Below are 21,658 nucleotides of genomic sequence, written 5' to 3' on the forward strand. Positions count from 1 at the left end.
CAAGCAAAAGCTACAAGGAGAAGGTCTGGACTGTAGGGAGGGTGAGGGATAGGTTTGATGCCCATCCTTGTCGAATAGTTGCTTACCAGCATGGAATTGTGGACTGGTGCATTATCTTGGTGCAGGTGCCACTGACCTAAGCGGAAGAGGTCTGGCCTTTTGCAACAAAATCTTTTCCTTAACTCCCTCAAATCTTTAACAAAGTACTACTTGTTGGCCCCCCTGGTCAGAGGGAATCCAGTGGATGTAGGTGTTGCCCTTACTGTCAAAAAAGGAGATCATCACGAGTTTCCAGGTGAACTTGCTTTGCCTGGCCTTCTTGGGTCTGGGGGAGCCAGGATGCTTCCATTGGGCACTCTTGGTCTCTGGATCATGTCAGTAGATTCAGCTTTCATCACAGGCTACCAGAAACTCGTGTTCTCTTGGATACTGTCACCAACACACTTTTCCCTTTCCCTGTTTATCACTGACCACCCTAGGAACAAACTTTGTACAAATTCAGTGTACAGTTGTCACACCAACTCCAGACTGCATGCTTGTCTTAATAGACACATGATGGTCTTCATCTAGAAAATTGCAAACTTTCTCAACTAGCTCAGATGTTCCGACATCCCTCTCCCTACCACATTTCTCATTGTCTCTCACCTCTTCTCAAGTGTCCTTGACCTCATGCCACTGAAAAAACAGATACTCGGCTTTAGTGTATTTCATAAGTTTTCCGAACAATTTTACCCAGTTTAACACAAAACTTTATTGCATAGCAAGCTTCCAAATTGTCTTCAAATCCCAAATGCATTCTGCAAACTAGTCAGCTGCGACAAGCAGTGATCAGGAAGGTGTGTTCAAAGTGCTGTTGCAGCTGTTTCCTTCAATCTGAAATAAGAAAAAGTTGGCCGGTCAGCTTATTAGATGTATAGTAAAAATATGCTAAAATTACAACAATATAGAACAGTTATAGATGCCTCTCCTAAAAAAGTCTCAAAATTTCTAGAATGGACCTCAAAAGATTCAAGAAGTTTAAAATCCCAAAACTTTGTAGAATTCTTCATAGTATTCATTCATGACTATGTAGTTAAGAAGGCATAATAAATAAATGGGCCCGGTTTCTATGGCGTATGTGTTCCCCAGCTGGACGGGACGCCAGTCCATTGCAGCATTACTCATTTTTGCCAGCTGAGTGGACTGGAGCAATGTGAAATGAAGTGTTTTGCTCAAGAACACAACGCGTCGCCCGATCCAGGAATCGAAACCACAATCTTACGATCATGATGCTGACACCCTAACCACTAAGCCATGCACCTCCACAAGAAGGCATAGGTATGGTTAAAAAGTTTGCTTCACATCCACATGGGTTCATTCCAACTTTGTACCTTAGGTAGTGTCTTTTACTCTCATCTCAGGCTGACCAAAGCCATAAGAGTGAATTTGGAAGACAAAATGCCAGATTTGACTGGGCCTGATGAAGCCTACTGGCTTCACAGACCCCAGTAGAACCGTCCAACCCATGCTAGCATGGAAAACGGACGCTAAACGATGATGATGATGATATATATGTGTGTGCATGTCTGTGTTTTTACACTTGTGCCCTATGACAGTTGCTACAAGTAGTATTGTTGTTGTTGTCAGTTCTCCTGTTGACTTTTCTGCTTGCTTTACATCTTTGTGAAATAAGAGATCCCACACTTGAAGGTTAGCAACAGGAAAGGAATCCAGATGTAAAATAAACAAATAGACAGCTTGACATAACATAGAGAATGAAAAAGTTCCAAATAAATTAAATGCTTAGATCATTCTTTTGTGGGATACAGAAAAAAAACAATTAAATATTGATATCTATGAAGACGCACCCTCCTCAGCCAAAAATGAGTTCTGGAAGTGCTGTACATCTTCCCTACCCATTAGTGATTCTCCTCACCTCATGCACTATACTTACCTCTTACTCCTACTCTCTTGTCCTCCCTACCAGCAACTACATCTTCCTACTCTTGCTAGTTGCTACTCCCACTCTTCTGCATCTCTCTATCATCCCCAGCTCACGGCTCTTGTCTTATCCTCTTTTCAACCCTACCCATTTTGGCAGCCTGCCTCCCCAGCCCACATTCACTTCTTATACAATCTTGAAAATGACCCACCCACTTCTACTTAGCTTGTGCCTTGTAGGGCCACTTGGACACTTATTGCCATTAGCTATGTCTTGCAGCACCTACTGGTCATTTTCTTTCTTCCCCCACTCTTTACCTCTACTAGATGTGAGTAGCCATGCAGATCCCTCTACCCCACCCTCTCATAGTAGCCATGCAGATCCCTCTACCCCACCCTCTAATAGTATTTCCTCTTGTCTCCTAGCATAAAGCTCATCCCACCCCTATCCCTAAGGTTTGTAGTTCTATGAACTGCATGGCAGCCCCAATGGTGCAGGTGGTACAAAAAAAGCACCTGGTCCATGCTGCAAAGTGGTTGGCACAGCAGGAAGGGCATCCAGCTGTAAAAGTTATGCCAAAGCAGAATTTGGAGCTTAATGCAGTCCTTGGACACATTAGATCCTGTCAAACTGTCCAAACTATGCCAGCATGGAAGATGCACATTAAATGAGAATGATGATGATGATGAACAGAGACCTGGACAATTTTGTCACAACAGCAAGAAAAATACAAACACCACTCATAATTCATTCTTAATTAATTGCAGCATTCTGAAGGGGTCCTGAAAATCACACCTACTGTTGGGTTTCACTACCAAAATGTGATCTCTCTTGGTAAAAGCACATCCTTAGCATGTCCATTGTTCCATGCTTGTGTGGGTTGATGACTACAACTGAGGCATCATTTTACATCCAATCACCTATTTATCAATTAAGGGGTCTCTTATTTCACATAACAAGGATGTAAATCAAGCATCCCAATGATTAACCCTTCTTTTCGGAGAAGCACTACTGATGCACACACAGACATCCCAGCTTCTGGTTACCAGCACACTGTTTCCACTCTCTGTCTTTTCTATTGCAATTATAATGGCCTCTGCTCCTTAGAGATGGTTGAGCTCATGCTACCTGACTCAGACATTCCAGTCAAACCTGTCTTTCCTATTTCCATCATCTTTGTTGTGTCCAACTATCCTGACTCCATACTAACTATTATGCCCTGTCCTTCTTCCCCAGAAAGTTAACTCTTTTGAATTCTCTCTCTACTCATATTTCTCAAAGGTTCAAGGGAAGCATTAATGGCATTGATCTCACTGCTCTAGGAAGTCTACAAATGCTATGAACACTGACTCTACCTCCAAAGCTAGCAAATAAAAGAAAAAAATTGCTTAACCCATTGATGCATATAGTTTAGTTTACATTCTTTTTCAATAAAATTTTGTGAACAGAATAGTTACCTTGCATTTAAATTTTCACTAATTATTAGTGAAAGAAGTGATACTTATACCAAAAAAGCAATCTTTATATCCAACTTATTTTGTTAGAACACCAAATACTGTGGTATTTGGTGTTCTAACAATATATTCACATTTAGTTAGATAAAAGATGACTGGCATCCATGCTAGTGGAGCACTAAGAGCACCATCCGATTGGTTACCTGGCGTTCGTGCCGGTGGCACGTAAAAAAGCACCATTCGAGCTTGATCGTTGACAGCGTCGCCTCACTGGCACTTGTGCCGGTGAAAAAGTAAAAAAATTTTTTTCGTGGCCATTGCCAGTACCACCTGACTAGCCCTCATGCCGGTAGCATGTTAAAGCACCCACTACACTCTCGGAGTGGTTGGCGTTAGGAAGGGCATCCAGCTGTAGAAACTGCCAGATCAAGATTGAAGCCTGGTGCAGCCATCTGGTTTGCCAGTCCTCAGTCAAATCGTCCAACCCATGCTAGCATGGAAAGCAGACATTAAACGATGATGATGATTGCCTTTTGATATTAATACTGCTTGTCATTAATTATTTTTTAACAAGCCTGCCAGCTACCTGCAACATCAGTGCCTGTAAAGTCACTATAATTTGGTGTATCATAGGCAGCGAGATTTTCGCCGGTATGCATCAAGCGGACAACTGTCAATTAAGAGACACAGTACATTGAAATCACTTGGTCTAGACAATTCTCATCTGCCAACAATATAAGTGTACTTTTATGTACCACGGGCACCATTCGAGCATGATCGTTACCAACGTCGCCTTACTGGCACTTGTGCTGGTGGCATGTGTAAAAGGATTTGAGCAAGGTCGTTGCCAGTACCGCCAGACTGGCCCCCGTGCCAGTGGCACGTAAAAAGCACCCACTACACTCTCAGAGTGGTTAGCGTTAGGAAGGGCATCCAGCTGTAGAAACTCTGCCAAATCAAGATTGGAGCCTGGTGCAGCCATCTGGTTCGCCAGCCCTCAGTCAAAATCGTCCAACCCATGCTAGCATGGAAAGCGGATGTTAAACGATGATGATTCATATAAGGTGAAAACTGCAGTGTTCAGTCTTCTAACAAAGCATCCATCTATGTTCAGCTGCATATAAAGACCACCTTTCAAATTTTCAATGTTTCAATACTAACAGAATTTTGGTTACAAAGTGTCTATTTAGGACACAATGCCGTCTGGATATAAAAATAGACATTTCAAATAAAACAAATTTTATTTAAGACACATATTCAGCACACAAAAAAAAAACATTTATTGATAAACATCTGTTTTAGTTCATAACAAGTCTCGTATACTTTTTGACATTTGGGATGGAATCAGCATTACATTTTGAAGGTGAAAATGTGGCTTTACAAGTGCAACATTACATCTTTGATTTCTGAGTGTAGCCTGTGAGTCAAACCTTCACAGTAAACTGAAAAGTTGTACTGCATGCAGACTGATGTCTTCCTCCATAGGATGCAAAATCCGTATAGATCTTCAAAACTGCAACAGCTGAACACCATCAGAACTGGAAAAGAGGATTTGTACTGTTCTTTGATTTCTTTCAAAGTAACCAAGCAGACATTACAGTCACATCAAGAAAATAAATGAAGACTGGCCACCACCACCTTTTCCTCTTGTATGTCTTGCTATCCATTGAGATAGCTGATCCACTTCCATCCCACGAAGGAGTTGTAATGGTTCATAGCAACTGGTTAAAGGACTTGTACACTGAGATTTTCCAGGGAAAATCGTTTTGTTCAGCCAATAATCGACAAATTACATTTTGTTGCTAAGGTGAGCACATTATTGCCATTATTTTATTGCAAATACAGTGGTTGTTGAAGAAATCTCAGTGCTTACTTTCATCTTCCTCAATGCTACAGTTTTTGGTAAAAGGGCAATTCCCAAACCTAATTTCTCATATATATAGTTCCTAATGCACAAATACCAATTTCCGATAAGTGGATGAAAAGATCATAGGATGGTAAAATAATTATCAAAATATACTTTATATCCAGATTTTTTTTGGCACATTTCCTTTATTGATCTAATTTACTAGTTTTTGATTTCAACACTTTTGTTGAACCCAATTGCTTTTCCTATATATATATATATATATATTATTCAGTAACAGAACAGACACTTTTCTAACCCAAATCTAATATGTTGCTTGGTAAAGTAACAAACAAAATTAGAAATCCTGTATTCATTAAGAGAAATATGTTCATCCAAAGTCTTCAGCTCAAGAAACTTTTTCCTAAGTGATCTAAAATTGGTTCTATACTGGATAAACTGTTTGCATAATCCTTCAAATAAGTAAGATACAGAACATCTTCAAAATGATTATATTGGATTAGAATCCATCAACTTAAATGTCTTTCTCAGGTGACGAATAGGTCCTTTTACTAGCAGATTTAGAAACACCAGATAGCAAAAGTCCTCTAGACATCATCCATATTTCATTATCAGATGCATTCAAGGTGGTGTTTTTCTGATAAGCATAAAGGATAGTCTGATGAAGGATATTCTGGGAAAATGGCTTTATCAAATATAAGTTTAAAAACTTCTGCCTCTAATTCACTTAATAGGAAAAATTCTGGCACTGGTTTCGAAACAGTGTTAAATACATTTATATCAAATACTGGTACAGTTTTTTTCTCCCATTTCAGGTTTTTATCTGTTTTGTTGACTAACAGATTTGGGTATACTTACAGTTTCCTCTTCATTGACATCGTTCGTTCCTTTTGGCACGAAATCACACTGAGTTTCTCGGCAGTTCACTTCTTCCTAAACCATTCACTGGATCAGTGGAATCATCTTCAGAATCATCATGTTCGATTACCCTTTTCTACTTCGGGAATAAGGAGTGCAATGTCAAGTAGTGAAGTTTCTATCATCGCCTTCTTCTGGAATTTCCGAAACCTGATGCATATTCAATCTGGAAAATAAAAAAAACAAAGTCATTCTGATAGTAACGTAAACATGTCCAAAGACCGGTCGTAGGGTCTGCAACTTATTACTCAACCAACATAACTTCAGAGTCCTGATTCCAAGACACATAAATCATGATACCAAAAACCACCTATGGATTGACAAACAAATATTTTTATGACTGCGTATTTTTACACTTTTTTTGTAAACTCCCAAATGATTATCAGTAAATAGTTAAGTTGAAAATTACTACAAAAGCCCTTCTTACCTGTCAATGAAAACACTTGTTGACTGTGACGCCATATTGGAAGCGGCATGCAGAATAAAAGAGTTATTCATTAAATTCTATAGATAGAAAACAGTTTAAATGTTAACTGAAACAAAATATAGATAATTACAAGTCGTAATTATTTGGTAGTTTATAATTTGGTGACGATCGTATTTTCTTAGTAAACAAACGAATTTAATGAGCAAAGTTGCTATTCCAAGGGAAATCTCGCGTGTGTTTGCGAGAGAGAACGAGAGTGAGATCTTGTGATGGCTGTCGTTATTGATATAACGGCGGTAAGTTGAGCGAGTGTTGGGAGGGAAGGAAGCCACAATAAAGTGTGTGAGCGACTGAACCAATCCCTCGCACGCAAATGGACGATCAATTGAAAGTGGTACACGGAGGCGTAGCCCAAACAAACACAACAACAGACAGTCCCGGGGCTCCCACCACCAGTAGTCCCTTTCCGAAGGAGGATAATACCGACAGGACTACGTCGAGCACCAGCAGTTGCGATTGTGTTGTTGTCACAAACGCGGCTGCAGTAGACACGGTACTTAGCGAAAATGGCAAAGACAGCGAGGCTAAAGTCTCGAGCTTCGATGTAACTAGCAACAACACGACATCGTGCATGTCAAGCAACACAGTCGCTAGTACTACATTGACAACAACCACAACAACAGGCTCACCATCAACATTCACTGCTTCAGATACAGCAGGGTCTGATTCCTCGTTAGACCACCGTCTATCCGAGTGTAACATAAATAAAAATGAAGATGGAAATGACAATGTTCCCGATAAAAATCCCTTGTTGGAGGTAGGATTAGGATCAATGCAGCCCGTTATGGAATCTAATAAAGCTATAATGAAAAATTCTACTTCGAATGAAATGGAAACGAGTAAGAAGTCTGATAATGCAAATAATCATGTCAGTGTTAATCACCCTGGATCTCCCGATTCTGGTGGTGTAGAACTAACTTCAGCTATGCAACAACAAGGAAAACATGAACATTCTAGAGAACAACAACCTGTCATTAAACAACCACTGTTGTCGTCAGATGGTCGTTCTACTTCACAGATTGCCGAGCAGAACACCACTCAGAGTTGGAACAAAACATCTGAAGCAGGAATGGAGGAAAGCAACAATGTGGAGCGACAACTGTCGCGAACCACCTGTCCGCAGGCTGTACCTTTGGAGACGATACCTATACCTGGTGATCACGAACAGTCAAGAATAACCCTCAACAAAAACCAAACAAACGTGCAAGGTGGGTAGATTATAGCAGCATTATTACAATTTCTACTGTGAGATATTTCGACCCTTGTGTTTACGTCATCAACATTATTCGTGCCTATTTTCCGTAGTTCAACTTAAGTTCTCCTTTCGTTTACACCTTACATTATTATTCTCCTCTTTAATATATATTTATATAACCATATGTATATATATATACTTCAATATATCTCCTTCGACACAGTTATTATTTGTGTATTCTTTTAACACATTAGATTCTCGAAACTTGCCATGGTTAAAAATTTTTTAAAAAAGTCATTATCATGTATATTTCTATTTTATTTCTTTCTTGCCTTCGTTTTACCTTTACTTATAATCGGTTTCATATTTCGATTTACTGTTCAAGTTGTTACTCAATGGACGGCTTCTATCATATAATTAAACTCTATATATATTCTAGGACCTCATCTTTGTTTATTCCATGCACAACTGTTCCCCTTCGAACCCAATGCAACCATCTCGATACGTACCTTTTACCACGTATGAATAAAAACAATAAAATACTTCAACCAGATGCAAAATTAAACCATGCTAGTTGCAAATTTTGCAGTAGGTTAAAGTTGCTTTTTTTTTTTACCTAACAAAATACGAATAAGAGATACCTTGATGTGTTTTTATCTGACACCAAATAAATTCTATCCATAGTTTTATTATTCTTCCTCATTAAACTTACAGCGTGACTTAAAACACTGTACTCATTATTTGGAGGCTTTACGTTAAAAAAGAAATACTATAGATGTGTAAATTATACACTTAAAGAGTTCTCTACTATAAAACACTTTCTTTTACACTGTCTTCAATAACTGCGCAGGAAATCTTTCATTATATATATATATATATATATATATATAATATATATATAATATATGTGTTCATGGTGTATGTAAATCTAATTTTAATTCTCAATTCATTCAGCTTTTCTCTAAATAATTTTGCCGGAACTTTCCGAATGTTTATTTATCGTAGCTTCTGCTCGCCATATGGAATTTTCCGGTGAAAGTGTTTTTTTAATTACTGTCGTATTTTGAAAATATGGTGGAAATAATACCACGACTACCTTCGCTGCTTTGGTACTTTTCTGACAATAAGAACATACTGTGCTACACTGTAAACTTCAGTTTATTTCACACAGTGGTATCTCGTTCGATTTTCTGTGGAATGTGGTTTAAGTTTCGTTTAACGAAATTGTTGTATATATATATACAAACAGGCTTGATTGCAAATACTTCAAAGTTCAGCTGAAGTTCGCTGCCATCTTCGCCGACAGACACTGTTTACACATCGTTTGTTAATTCGTGTAAGCATTTGTTCAAAACATCACAAGAAGGCCGACCCGCGTCATTGTTTATTTTAGGACTTCACTCACGCACTCTTGTTTTATATGAAACGAAAAAAAATGTGTCACAGCAAGTTGTCGATTAACTTTCAGCTTGATTCATTCAAGAAAAAAACAGAAAAAAAAAAAATACTATGGCACGAGTCTGAGCACCACTCAACCCCATGCCTACCATTAGTCTGGGGTAAGGGATGGCCTGAAAGTTTTTTCAGTGGTTTATAGACTGTTTCCTCCCCCGTTAAATAGTGATGCAAGTGAACTAAAAGTTCATCCACGCCTCTGAAGTGTGCCGAGAAGTCGGTTGTTTTCAATATCTTTTTGCTTAGTATCAGTTTCCTATTTACATATTACACATTCTCTTTTGACATTTGCTAAATATGTGATTTCTAAAGCTGTTGAAATATAATTTCTAATCTAATTGTTTTAATTAATTAGCTTCGTTAATCGGCTGGTCTTCTCACCCTCCCCCTTCAAATATCTCTTATATTCCAAAGATTTTTTGCTTGTATTTTTTTTTTGGTTTTTGTGCTGGGGGTACATTTCTTATGTGTTTTATTCAAACATTAAATACTTTATTGCTATTTAAAATGGCGAATTTTTAACACCTGAAACTATATTTTATAAATTGCTTATATCATTAATAAAAACTTGTTTGTGGTAGTTGTTTTTTTTTTATCCGTTTTGTTTTTGTTTCTTGGAGGTGGGGGAGTCTTTTTGTAATGCCAAGAATTTTCTTGGCATTACAATCTATAATTTAGCGTGAGTCATACTTAATGCACGTATCAAATTTGTATTCACTTATATATATATGATGGTAGAAATAGAATTAGATGTATTAATTTTTATTACATATTCCCTTAGGGTATGGGGTAAATATCTAAGCTAATCAGTTTTACAAGAATCTAAATGATACAAATTTTCCAACCCTTTGATTCTTATTTCTAAAGTGACAACATATCTCCTTAGTCTTCGTTCCACTGTATTCTTGTCCTTATTCTGAGCAATTAAGCAAAGTAGTTTTCATAAATCAATTTGAAAGATTGGAAAGAAATCTATTGAATGTTTGAAAAGAAGTTTATCATTGTAACTAACATGTTGGAAACGTTGGATAATAGTATTCAGTAATATATATCACACACTGAAAAAGTGTGTATTAAATGTTGATGTATTCGTGTGTGTGTGTGTGTGTTTTATTTAGACAAGGTGTTTTTCTTACAACTATAAATAGATCAATCCGGGAGTAATTGACAATTAAATACACACCGTTGAGCAGACTTGTTTTTGAGTAGAGCATACCAGTTTCACTAATTACAATGAAAGTTTAATATCATATGTGTGTGTGTGTATAATTTTGTTTACTGGAGGATAGCTGTTCACAATGAGATATTCATTACTTCTAGGTGATCGCTGTCAGATATGGAAAATGGTGAACCCATAGATTGTTTTTGTTTTGGGGGCTTCTTTTTTTTTTGTATGTGTGTGTGTGTGAAATAACTGAAGATTAGATTTATTGATTTTCAGCTTTAAATGTTAGAAGATTGACTGAAGAACGGACATTTCTGTGGATAAAAATTGAGGAATGAAAGCAATATTGAGAAATGTATTAGCACAGTTTCTTAAGTATGTTGGTGCTATATAAATAACAGCTGATTTGGAGCTGTACTGTTTTGGGAAAGTGCCACTAGTTGATAGTGAGAGAGAAGAGCTCATACGTGAGGCCATGTTATAAAGAGGACATGCAGCAGAAAAATAATTTCAATAACTTGTTTATGCATTTAAATTGCCTTTCATTATCTTCAGCAGAAATTAAGGAAACTTGTTTCATTTTAAAATCAGCTGAATGAATACAATATGTCAAGAATTTTCAGATTGAGATGTTTTTTTTTCCTAATAATCAACACCCTTAGCAATTCAGATTTTAACTCTTTGCCCCATTTTCATTAAGTCTTTTTGTATAGAGCAACAGGAATTACCATAACTTTAATGTGTTGTGTATTAGATTTGCATGTTTGTATTTTTATGGATATGTGTATGTGTGTGAGATTAGCTTCGTCTTCAAAAAAAAGGTATGTCTTCTGTCTTAATTTTACATCATAAAAACCATTGTTGCTTTTTCAAAAGAATAAATTTAAGGCAAACCTCTACTGCAACACAAACAATATCAGAATAATTCTGGGGAGGTGAAGGGCAGCTTACTAATAGTTAAAGACTTCTTGTTTCTAAATTACTGTTATTAACTCTTGAAATGTTAGGAAAATGCCAATTAAGTGATTTTAATTATCACTACTTGGTTACTTCCCATCGAGAGCAATATAAAGAGTTTGATTATAATTTGACAACCATAACTAGCATTCTAGCAACCATAATAGCATTAGCCTATCTTATGGTCTATGAATGTCTATCTCTGAATTATATTGGTGGTTGCTATAGTAACATTGTAATGCCAACAGGCAAATTGTTTTAATTTTCAAGACCTCTCATTTTGTCATTTTTTTTTTTTATCTATTGTTTAAATATGACTTCTGAGTACACAGTTTATTTTTAATTGACAATAGTTCTTATTTTTAGCAAAAGTAAGTGGGACATAAACATTGAAATCAAACCTGGAATTTTGTTATCCACCTCTAATAATGTGTGTATGTCAGTGCTCTGTGTGTGTGTATATATATATATATATAAATCATCATCATCATCAACGTTTAACATCTGCTTTCCATGCTAGCATGGGTTGGACAATTTGACCTTAGGACTGGCGAACCAGATGGCTGCACCAGGCTCCAGTCTTGATCTGGCAGAGTTTCTACAGCTGGATGCCCTTCCTAACGCCAACCACTTCGAGAGTGTAGTTGGTGCTTTTTACGTGCCACCGGCACGAGGGCCAGTCAGGCGGTACTGGCAACGGCCATGCTCAAATGGTGCTTTTTACATGCCACCTGCACAGGAGCCAGTCCAGCAGCACTGACAATGACCTTGCTCGAATTTTTTTTCAAGTGTCACCGGCACAAGTGCCAGTAAGGCGATGCATGTATATCATCATAGGTGAATTGGCAGTGTTGTTATAGTGCTGAATAGAATGGTTCATGGTATTTGTCATGACTCGGCTCTCTGGCTATAAATTGCCAAGATCAACTTTACCTTCTGTCCTTTTGGGATTGATAAAAATACCAGTTAAGAGCAGTGGATTTGCAGTATTGTTAGGGCATTAGACGGGATACCTTTTCGTTTCTGCTCTGTGAGTTATAAGTTCAGATCCCTGCCTCACCTTGTGACTGACTGATAAATGGTGCCAGCAATTTGAAAAGCCAGTGGAATCCCAGCATCATCTTTTCTTTTTCTTTTCCTTCTTCTTAATTCTTTAACTTCATGTGGAGCATTGGATGCCAACAAGAGATCTCAATCTTTGGCAATGAATTACAGTTGTCCCCAGGTGTAGCCACCTGTCAATGCTTCAGTTTCTGTAGACATCCTCCATGTTGTTTTTGATCTACCATCCTTGCTCTTCCCTTGGTTTGGCCATTGGGGGTGGAGGGTTGCTTTGTAATGATGGGGGCAGGATTGATATATACAGTAAATATTTAGTTTGGTATTTCATATTTGTGAAATATTTAAAGCCAGCTGAGGATGACTGTACTTTTTATTCATTTGAGTTGTTTGTGTGGGAAAATACTGCAGGTTAGGGTAGGTATGGTTTGTATCGTTCTGCACAAACAACTATCACTGCCTCAAATGAATGGAAAGCAAAGTTATCCTCAGCTGGCTTCATTCAGACTCACACATATGAAATACTACACTAACTATTTATTGTATATCAATCTGTCAGATTTTCCTTCATCTGCCATATTGTTCTGGATGAGATATATTTAAAATATAGAAGTTGCAAAATATACATAGAAACTATTTTTGATCTTAATGTAGCTAATCATCATCATCATCATTTATTAATGTCCATCTTCCATGCTGGTATAGGTTGAACAGTTTCCAGTGAACCGCAGGGCTGCTTCGTGCTCCAATCTCATCTTTGTCATGGTTTCTGTAGCTGGACACCCTTCTTTTTTCATACCACTGACACTAGTGAGGTCGCCAAGTAACTCATCATCATCATCATACGTCCGTTTTCTGCGCTAGCATGGGTTGGACGGTTCAACTGGGGTCTGGGAAGCCAGAAGGCTGCACCAGGCCCAGTCTGATGTGGCAGTGTTTCTACGGCTGGATGCCCTTCCTAACGCCAACCACTCTGTGAGTGTAGTGGGTGCTTTTTACGTGCCGCCGGCACAGATGCCAGACAAGGCTGGCAAACGGCCACGATCGGATGGTGCTTTTTACGTGCCACCGGCACGGGGGCCAAGCAAGGCTTGCAACGGCCACAATCAGATGGTGCTACACTAACTATTTATTGTATATCAATCTGTCAGATTTTCCTTCATCAGCCATATTGTTCTGGATGAGATATATTTAAAATATAGAAGTTGCAAAACATTACATAGAAACTATTTTTGATCTTAATGCAGCTAATCATCATCATCATCATTTATTAATGTCCATTTTCCATGCTGGTATAGGCTGAACAGTTTCCAGTGAGCTACAGAGCTGCATCATGCTCCAATCTCATCTTTGCCATGGTTTCTGTAGCTGGACACCCTTCTTTTTTCATACCACTGACACTAGTGAGGTCGCCAAGTAACTCATCATCATCGTTTAACGTCCGTTTTCCGCGCTAGCACGGGTTGAACGGTTCGACCGGGGTCTGGGAAGCCAGGAGGCTGCACTAGGCTCCAGTCTGATCTGGCAGTGTTTCTACAGCTGGATGCCCTTCCTAACACCAACCACTCCGCGAGTGTAGTGGGTGCTTTTTATGTGCCACTGGCACAGGTGCCAGGGGAGTCTGGCAGCGGCCTCGATCAGTTGGTGCTTTTAACGTGCCACCGACACGGAAGCCAATCAAGGCGGCACTGGCATCGGCCACGTTCGGATGGTGCATTTTACGTGCCACTGGCATGGAAGCCAATCGAGGCGACGCTGGCATCGGCCACCCCCACCCCTAGGCCAAGTGGGGAGAGGTGGCTTTATGTTGATTGTTAGCAGGGTTAAAGTATGACAGTGGGATAAGCACAGGTGTCTTGCAATTTCTGAGTAAAAATTTCAGTGTAAGAATTACCTAAAACCAAAGTAGAAAGTACATGAGGAATTGTAAAATTGTAGTACGTTCCAATAACTATTTAGCTATAACAAATGTCATTAACCTTTTTGAATTTGTAAGAATTTAAATCATTGATTCACAAACTGCATCTTGTAATAAACACCATCTCATAATGTTATCTCATTCATTATTTCCTACCATTACTCTCAGTAAGACTACCGTAACCATTCTATTACTAAATAGCTGGTAATATGAAATTAAATTATAAATTGCCCATGTTGATACTTTTATTTTAACATAATCATCAATAAATAAAATTTAAAGCTAGGATGAGAAGAAAATGAATGTTCTGTAATGGTATATGATCATTGTAAAAATGTATCTCCAATTTTTATGACGTGAATGATTATACTCTAAAACTAGTTTATTTTTTGGGCATTATCCCAAAGAATTTCATGCCAAAATATATTACCATATGCTCACAACCATTTCATAAAGCACATTGGAAAGAGCCATTTGTAATTATTGAGAATAAACCCTATTTGAATGGTTATGTTTACATACAATGCATAGTAAAGCAAAAAGCGGATCCAAACCTCCTGGCCAATTCTCCCACCTTTTCTCAGACATCCAAGGACTTCTCTCCACCTAGATTCCATATATCACCACTTACACAACCACACATATCCTATTTCTTTCTAAGACACAAATTTCATGACCCCAGTTTACAACTCATCTCAACAGTCCAGGATAAACTCTTACTCAAATTTCACCCCAAAAGGCAGTAGCTACACATGTACAGGCTCCATTTGGATCTTTTCGGTTTGAACAGCAGTTTTTTCTAGCGGTGTCATATGAAATTGTCACCCATAGTTATGACCCTATTGCATTTCAATCTCTTTCAGGGTTGGGGAAAGGGTATCTTTTTTGCTTCACAAATGTAAATAAACCCAATCTGTTTCTTAATCGAGGGACATATTCATACGGCACAGAATGCTTTTTAACTCAATAGACATCACTGATTGGTTGAAATTGCAGAAATTGAAGAAAAAACAACAACAAATATCTTACAAACTATAGAATTTTCCCAATAAAGCCAAGAGAAAAAGATGTTTTATAAACACATTCTACCAGTATACGAAGTTTAAAATTTTTTAGTTACCTAGAAATTATGTTAAAAACTGCCGTTGAAACCGAAAAGATCCGCTCCATTCTTCCTATCTCTCACCTTTCTCACCTGTATTTCAACAGTAAACAACTTCCAGTTACTCTGGCTCAAAATCTCCTTCATTTTCCTAACTACATCTTCCTCTATCATTCTCTGAACTCCTTGAACCATCTTCTACTCGACTACATCTCCTCCTACATTGTGAACATCTATCTCAGCTTTCCTTTATCCAAAGTTATCATCTTCAATGACTTCAGTGCTCACAACTCCTCATGGCTCTCACACCTTATCATCCCACACCTTCTGACCTATTTGCTTTTCTCAACTCTTTGCACCAACTTATTTCATTCCCTACTTACATTCCAGACTGATACACTGACATCCCAAATGCTGTTAATCTCTTTCTGTCCTCAAAACCTAACCTCTACTAACCTATGACTGTCTAGGCATCTATCAAGTCCTCTGATCACTGCCTCATCACAACTACCTAATACACAGTCACATACATCAGTGTCCTTCCCCATCAAGTTTTAAATTTAACACTCTAAGTTAGATAACTAGTTGAGCTTCCACTAGTTTTATGCCACTTATACTCAGCAGCACTTATGCTTTACTCCAGACCCATCAAAAACAGTTATAGTGGATGACTGAAACCATCCTTTTAGATATGTCCCTCCACATTCAACACAGCAAAATCTGAATGTGTTAGATACCCCATACAATTTACTCATAACTTCATTGCAGCTGTTCGGGTAAAAAACAAGGCCAATAATACTTGGAGAATCTCATCTACTCCCTAAAAGTATGTGATGATCACCTATTTGTGCAACTCTTATAATAGTGTGCAAAAGGTGCGTTTGTGTATCACAAGGGCTTCAAGCTTTCGTGTCTCCCAAACCGCAGCAATCCTCGTCTTTTCAAAAGAATCTCCAACTTTATGGAGTTTTCTTTTTGTCTTCTAAGTGAAGTCTCCCTCCATAGAGAAAGCCTTCCACCTTCACTGCATGCTTTGCATCCAACTTTACCTACACACCTTTGGCCAATCCCCTCCTTATCTACCCCATTCCACTCCACCAGGCTCCCCACCCTACTTGCAGATATACTAAGTGCAGAAATATTGTCAACTGCTTCAAACAACACAAATATCAGCTCTGACAATGTTACTTCTATTACACTCAAACATTGCACCCCAGGACTTGCTCTTGTATTCATCAAACTCTTTGCTCTCAAGTTTTTTCAGGGTTATGCTGTAACACTCGGAAACACACTTCAGTGTGTCCCATTCCAAAGAAAAGCAACTCCCCTCAACTAGTCCCTATCATTCTCTTGCTCTCATTTCTAACATCTTTAACATAATGAAGACAGCCATTAACAATGACATTCTCTAATGCCATGAAACTATCACTCTCTCCTTAGTGACTACCAGTGCAGCTTCTGCAGAGTTGGATACACTAGAGACCTTCTTTTACATCACTTGTCAGTGGGTTCTTGCTTTACAGAAGGGACTGCTGTATATATCAACTGAACCATTGAGCATGTCTGACATTCCAATCAATCAAATTTTAACACTTACAAATTACACTTATCTCTCATCCCTTAGGTCAGTAGCTTCCTATCAGATAGCACTATTGCAGTATGCATTGATAGTGCTTTCTGCTTTACACAATAAGTTTCCTATAAGATTATTCCATGAATCTACTTTCCAGTTTTGATGACTGCTTCAGTGCTGGACCAGAAGCATTAACATGCTTGCACTAAATGGTCCTTATTCATTTCAGGCATCAACTGGACAATAGCAGCCATCAGTGAAGGTATGGTAGTGTAAGAATGTCAATCGGTCTCCTTTTCAACAACACTCTAAACATAGTAGTCCATGGGATTTAAATTTGGTGAATTAGCAGGCCACAAGTTTGGTATTACATGATCACAATGTAATTTGTGATGATTTGGATGGAATTTGTAGAAGTATATTTTCTACAGCTGGATGCCTTTCCTGTTGCCAACCTGGAACCATGTGATTGGGAAGAAAACTTCCTACCTCATTACTACACCTGCATTTATATATATAAAGTAGAGCAGTAGATAGGACTCTGGTATCTTCAAGGAATAGCCTGGCTCAGTATGCAGGAGAGCAGCAAGTACAAACTCCATACACGGTACTGAATGCAAACTATAGACAAAGGAGAGTTATAGTGGAATTACTGACAGACTAACAGAGAAAGTAAGCCTCATATGTAACAGATGCTTCTGTACAGAACATACTGGAAATAAATTCTCTTAAATGCTCTGATGGCTCACTAGAAGTAGCCGATAGCTTTTGTTACCTGGGAGATGTAACTAGCAGGGGAAGTAATGACTCCAAAAGTATAGTAGCCAGGGTAAAAACTGATTGAAAAAAGTTCAAAGAGCTTCTACTGGTAACAAAGGTTTTTTTCCCCTCAAAGTGAAGGGAAAATTGTATGACACTTATTGTATTGCTTCGGCAATACATATACTAAAATTGGAACGATACAGAGAAGATTAGCATGGCCCCCTGCGCAAGGATGACATGCAAATTCGTGAAGCGTTCCATATTTTTCGAGCGAGGTCATCACCAGTGCCGCTGGACTGGCTCCTGTGCAGGTGGTACGTAAAAAGCACCATTTGGGTGTGGCCGTTGCCTGTACCACCAAACTGGCCCTCATGCCTGTGGCACATAAAATCACCCACTACACTCTCAGAGTGGTTGGCATTAGGAAGGGCATCCAGCTGTAGAAACTCTGCCTGATCAGATTGGAGTCTGGTTTGCCAGACCTCAATCAAATCGTCCAACCCATGCTAGCATGGAAAGCGGACATTAAATGATGATCATCATGATGTTAGAACTGTGGTGCTACATGGTAGTGAGACATGGGCCTTGAATGTAGAGGACTTGAAATGACTAGAAATAAAAGAAGCTAGCATGATCCTTTGGATGTGCAAATGTGTTGTGTAAAATTGGGCATGAGAGAAATCAGATGTAGTACACAAGAAAGACTGATATGGACATGTGATTCATATGTAATTAGTTGTGAACAGAACTGCATACTTCACCAGCTTTTGCCTGAAATCACTAATCTTTCTCTCTACCCAGAACCATACACTCTTCCAATCTTTACCCACCCACACTTTCCATTCTCCTCTTCCCATTTACTTCCGCTCACCTTGTATCTTATTTGTCTACCCTGACATTTCCACTATTTTCACCTCTTTCCAACTCTACCTCAGCCACTCCCACCCTCTCTTCTGTCATGTGAGTAACCATGTACATACACTACAGCAAGAAACCTGTTTCATTCTGGACCCTTCTCTCACACTGTAACCCTTCATCTCACTGCATAAAGCTGCCTCTCTCTCTACTGTAGTCCTACTCAGTGAAAGGGGATCATTGTCTTGTGAGCTATATGGTTACCTCAGTAGTGCTGGTACCATGAAAAAAGCACCCAGTAAAGGGATTAATATTAAGAAGAGTATCCAGCTGTAGAATTTTTTTTTTTTTTTGCCCACAAGGAGCTAAACATAGAGGGGACAAACAAGGACAGACAAAGGATTAAGTCAATTATATCAACCCCAGTGCGTAACTGGTACTTAATTTATCGACCCCGAAAGGATGAAAGGCAAAGTCGACCTCGGCTGAACTCAGAACGTAAGCCATACCAAAGAAGACATTGGAGCAAAACACAGTTTTCCAACCTGTCGGATCTTGTCAAATCATTCAAACCTTGTCAGAATGGAAGGCAATTTCCCATTCTATCATTGTCAGTATTAAATGATGGTGATTATGGTGATGATGTTTATATGGATTGGTTTATTTTTAAAAATTCCTCTTAATGAAGAAAGAGTTGTTCATTTTGTTCTACATCAATGTGATAGTCCTCGAGCCAGACTGTTTTGAAATCTAAGCATTTGTGTGAATTTGAGCAAATGTTTTGCCATTAGATGACATTGCTCATGTGTCTGCATGTCTCCAATTTAGCAAGGATAATAAACTCGATGTAAAAGCTAATTTTGATAAATAATTTATTTTTCCATATATTACATATCAACTTGTGAATAAAAAAAGAGTATGAAAAGATAGCCAGAGAAAACTTCACTATGCTCTCTAAATCATAACAATTCCTTTTAGTAAAACATTAACAGCCTTGCTTTATGATGGATATGAGAGGGGAATTCACAATGGACATGAATAGATTATTTCACTTAATAAACCTTTTATATTGAAATAATATAAGCTTCAGTCATTTCCAGAAAAAAATAAGCATCATCTAGTGACTGCCTAATGCTTTATATTAATATATTTATATCAACTGTTACAGATAGATATTGCCATTAAAAGATATTGTTCGAATCTGTTGGTAATGGCTCACAATCATATGTGCTTACTGATAAGGGGTCTTTGTAGTTTCTTTTCCTTATCCTTTAACTGCTACTTCTCTGAATTTAACAATGATCTTTCAGGATAAATTTCTGCTCTCGTTAGTAAATATTGATCATGTTGATTGATTCTTGCTTAATTCATGGCAAATTTGCTGAAATCGGCATGTTTTATTTCCTGATATGCTACTATATTAGCGTAGCCGTTTGAAAATCTAATTATATCATAATAACTAGAAGGTCATTGTTAAAACATTAACGTTTTTTTTATATTCTGTAGTTGTAGTGTTTGTAGAGGAGCTCAAATGAAACCACCCTCCATTGTTCATTACTCCAATGGAATATAGGAGAGTGCATTTTTCTTAGTTTCTATAAATATGACGAACCAAGATTACCTGATTTTCAATGAAAATTATTCTAAACAATATTTACACACAAGAAACTCATTAAGTCATTTCTGTCCAGCAATACTAATAAAGACTTTGCTTTACTGAGGAGGTCTAATATGACTGAAACGTACTCAGTTGTCATGGTGCTTCCAAGATAAGGTTCACTCCCTATTGCATTGCCTATATTCTCTTTTTAACTAATGAAAATCTCAGGTGGTTCTTTTTGCTTTTCTTGACCAGAATTGACGATACAGTTATTATTTTTTTCTCTTATCACAGGTATAATTTTGATTAAAATCTCTTTTACTCTCTATATTTAATATATTATTAGTTGTATTTAGGACAATTAAGTAATTTGGCATTTGAGTTGGGGGGGCTGGTGTTGACTAAATTAAGGTCTTTATTGGAAACGGTTTGTTCCTACAATTCTAGCTTTATACTCCAGTAGATTTATGCAGAAGGTGCTTTCTATTAAGCAATATGCTAGGCTGTTCTATCTGGAGATAGTAAAAACATACCAGACATAATAATTTCTGAATGCATTGTTGTACATTGAAGCTAAACTCAGATCCTCCATTTGATCTTTGCTTGGTATTATATCATTTCTTTTATGCTATCAGGCACTTGAGAAAAAGCCTGAATATCATATATTCTCCTATCTCCAGCCCTATAAATCTAAAAAATTCTTCCTATATAATATATTATTGAGAGATTTAGTTAGTATTGAGAATAATGAGTCCAACCAAGTTCTTTTTAGTGTTTACATCACTTACACATTGCCCTGAGTGAGCATATTAAAATACTACCAAGATTTGTTAAATAATTATTAACTTAGTGGAATAAACTAGACATGCTCTACTCCTTAAAAAAAACCCTGCTTACTTGTAGCTAAGAAATTGTCAACTTTTACCTTCGTTGTCATGCAAGGAATTAGTTTGATTCCAGTACTCTTTACTCTCTTTTATACTCTTTTACTTGTTTCAGTCATTTGACTGCGGCCATGCTGGAGCACCGCCTTTAGTCGACCAAATCGACCCCGGGACTTATTCTTTGTAAGCCCAGTACTTATTCTATCGGTCTCTTTTTGCCGAACCGCTAAGTGACGGGGACGTAAACACACCAGCATCGGTTGTCAAGCAATGCTAGGGGGACAAACACAGACACACACACACACATATACTCTTTTCTTTTTCTCTTTTACTTGTTTCAGTCATTTGACTGCGGCCATGCTGGAGCACCGCCTTTATTCAACCAAATCGACCCCGGGACTTATTCTTTGTAAGCCCAGTACTTATTCTATCGGTCTCTTTTTGCCGAACCGCTAAGTGACGGGGACGTAAACACACCAGCATCGG

At 38.1% G+C, this 21,658-nt stretch overlaps 1 protein-coding gene, 1 long non-coding RNA gene and 1 other non-coding gene across 7 annotated transcripts in view; 2 read left to right on the forward strand and 1 right to left on the reverse strand.

Moving 5' to 3' along the window:
* Positions 1-731: 731 nt before the first annotated feature.
* On the reverse strand, positions 732-6,802 carry LOC115211633. 2 transcript variants are annotated; one of them, XR_003881675.2, is made up of 3 exons: positions 6,588-6,802; positions 6,101-6,326; positions 732-873 (listed from the first exon to the last, which is right to left on the reverse strand). It is a non-coding gene; the product is annotated as an uncharacterized LOC115211633 (long non-coding RNA). The 2 variants fall into 2 exon arrangements; XR_003881676.2 differs by lacking the exon at positions 732-873 and adding an exon at positions 4,598-4,913 and having other exon boundaries at positions 6,588-6,789.
* A 36-nt stretch (positions 6,803-6,838) lies between these two features.
* Positions 6,839-21,658, forward strand: part of LOC115211631 (ubiquitin carboxyl-terminal hydrolase MINDY-1) — a 218,206-nt gene continuing 203,386 nt past the window's right edge. For all 4 annotated transcript variants that reach the window (XM_029780258.2, XM_029780259.2, XM_036503241.1 and 1 more), the window contains exon 1: positions 6,839-7,855. In XM_029780258.2, coding sequence (XP_029636118.1) covers positions 6,961-7,855 — 895 coding nt within the window. In that variant the 5' untranslated portion in view covers positions 6,839-6,960. The remainder of the gene's footprint in view (positions 7,856-21,658) is intronic.
* LOC115212450 lies at positions 17,994-18,100 on the forward strand. Its single transcript, XR_003881730.1, has one exon. It is a non-coding gene; the product is annotated as a U6 spliceosomal RNA (small nuclear RNA).

Source organism: Octopus sinensis, linkage group LG5 (assembly GCF_006345805.1).
Source record: "Octopus sinensis linkage group LG5, ASM634580v1, whole genome shotgun sequence".
NCBI classification, from domain to species: domain Eukaryota; kingdom Metazoa; phylum Mollusca; class Cephalopoda; order Octopoda; family Octopodidae; genus Octopus; species Octopus sinensis.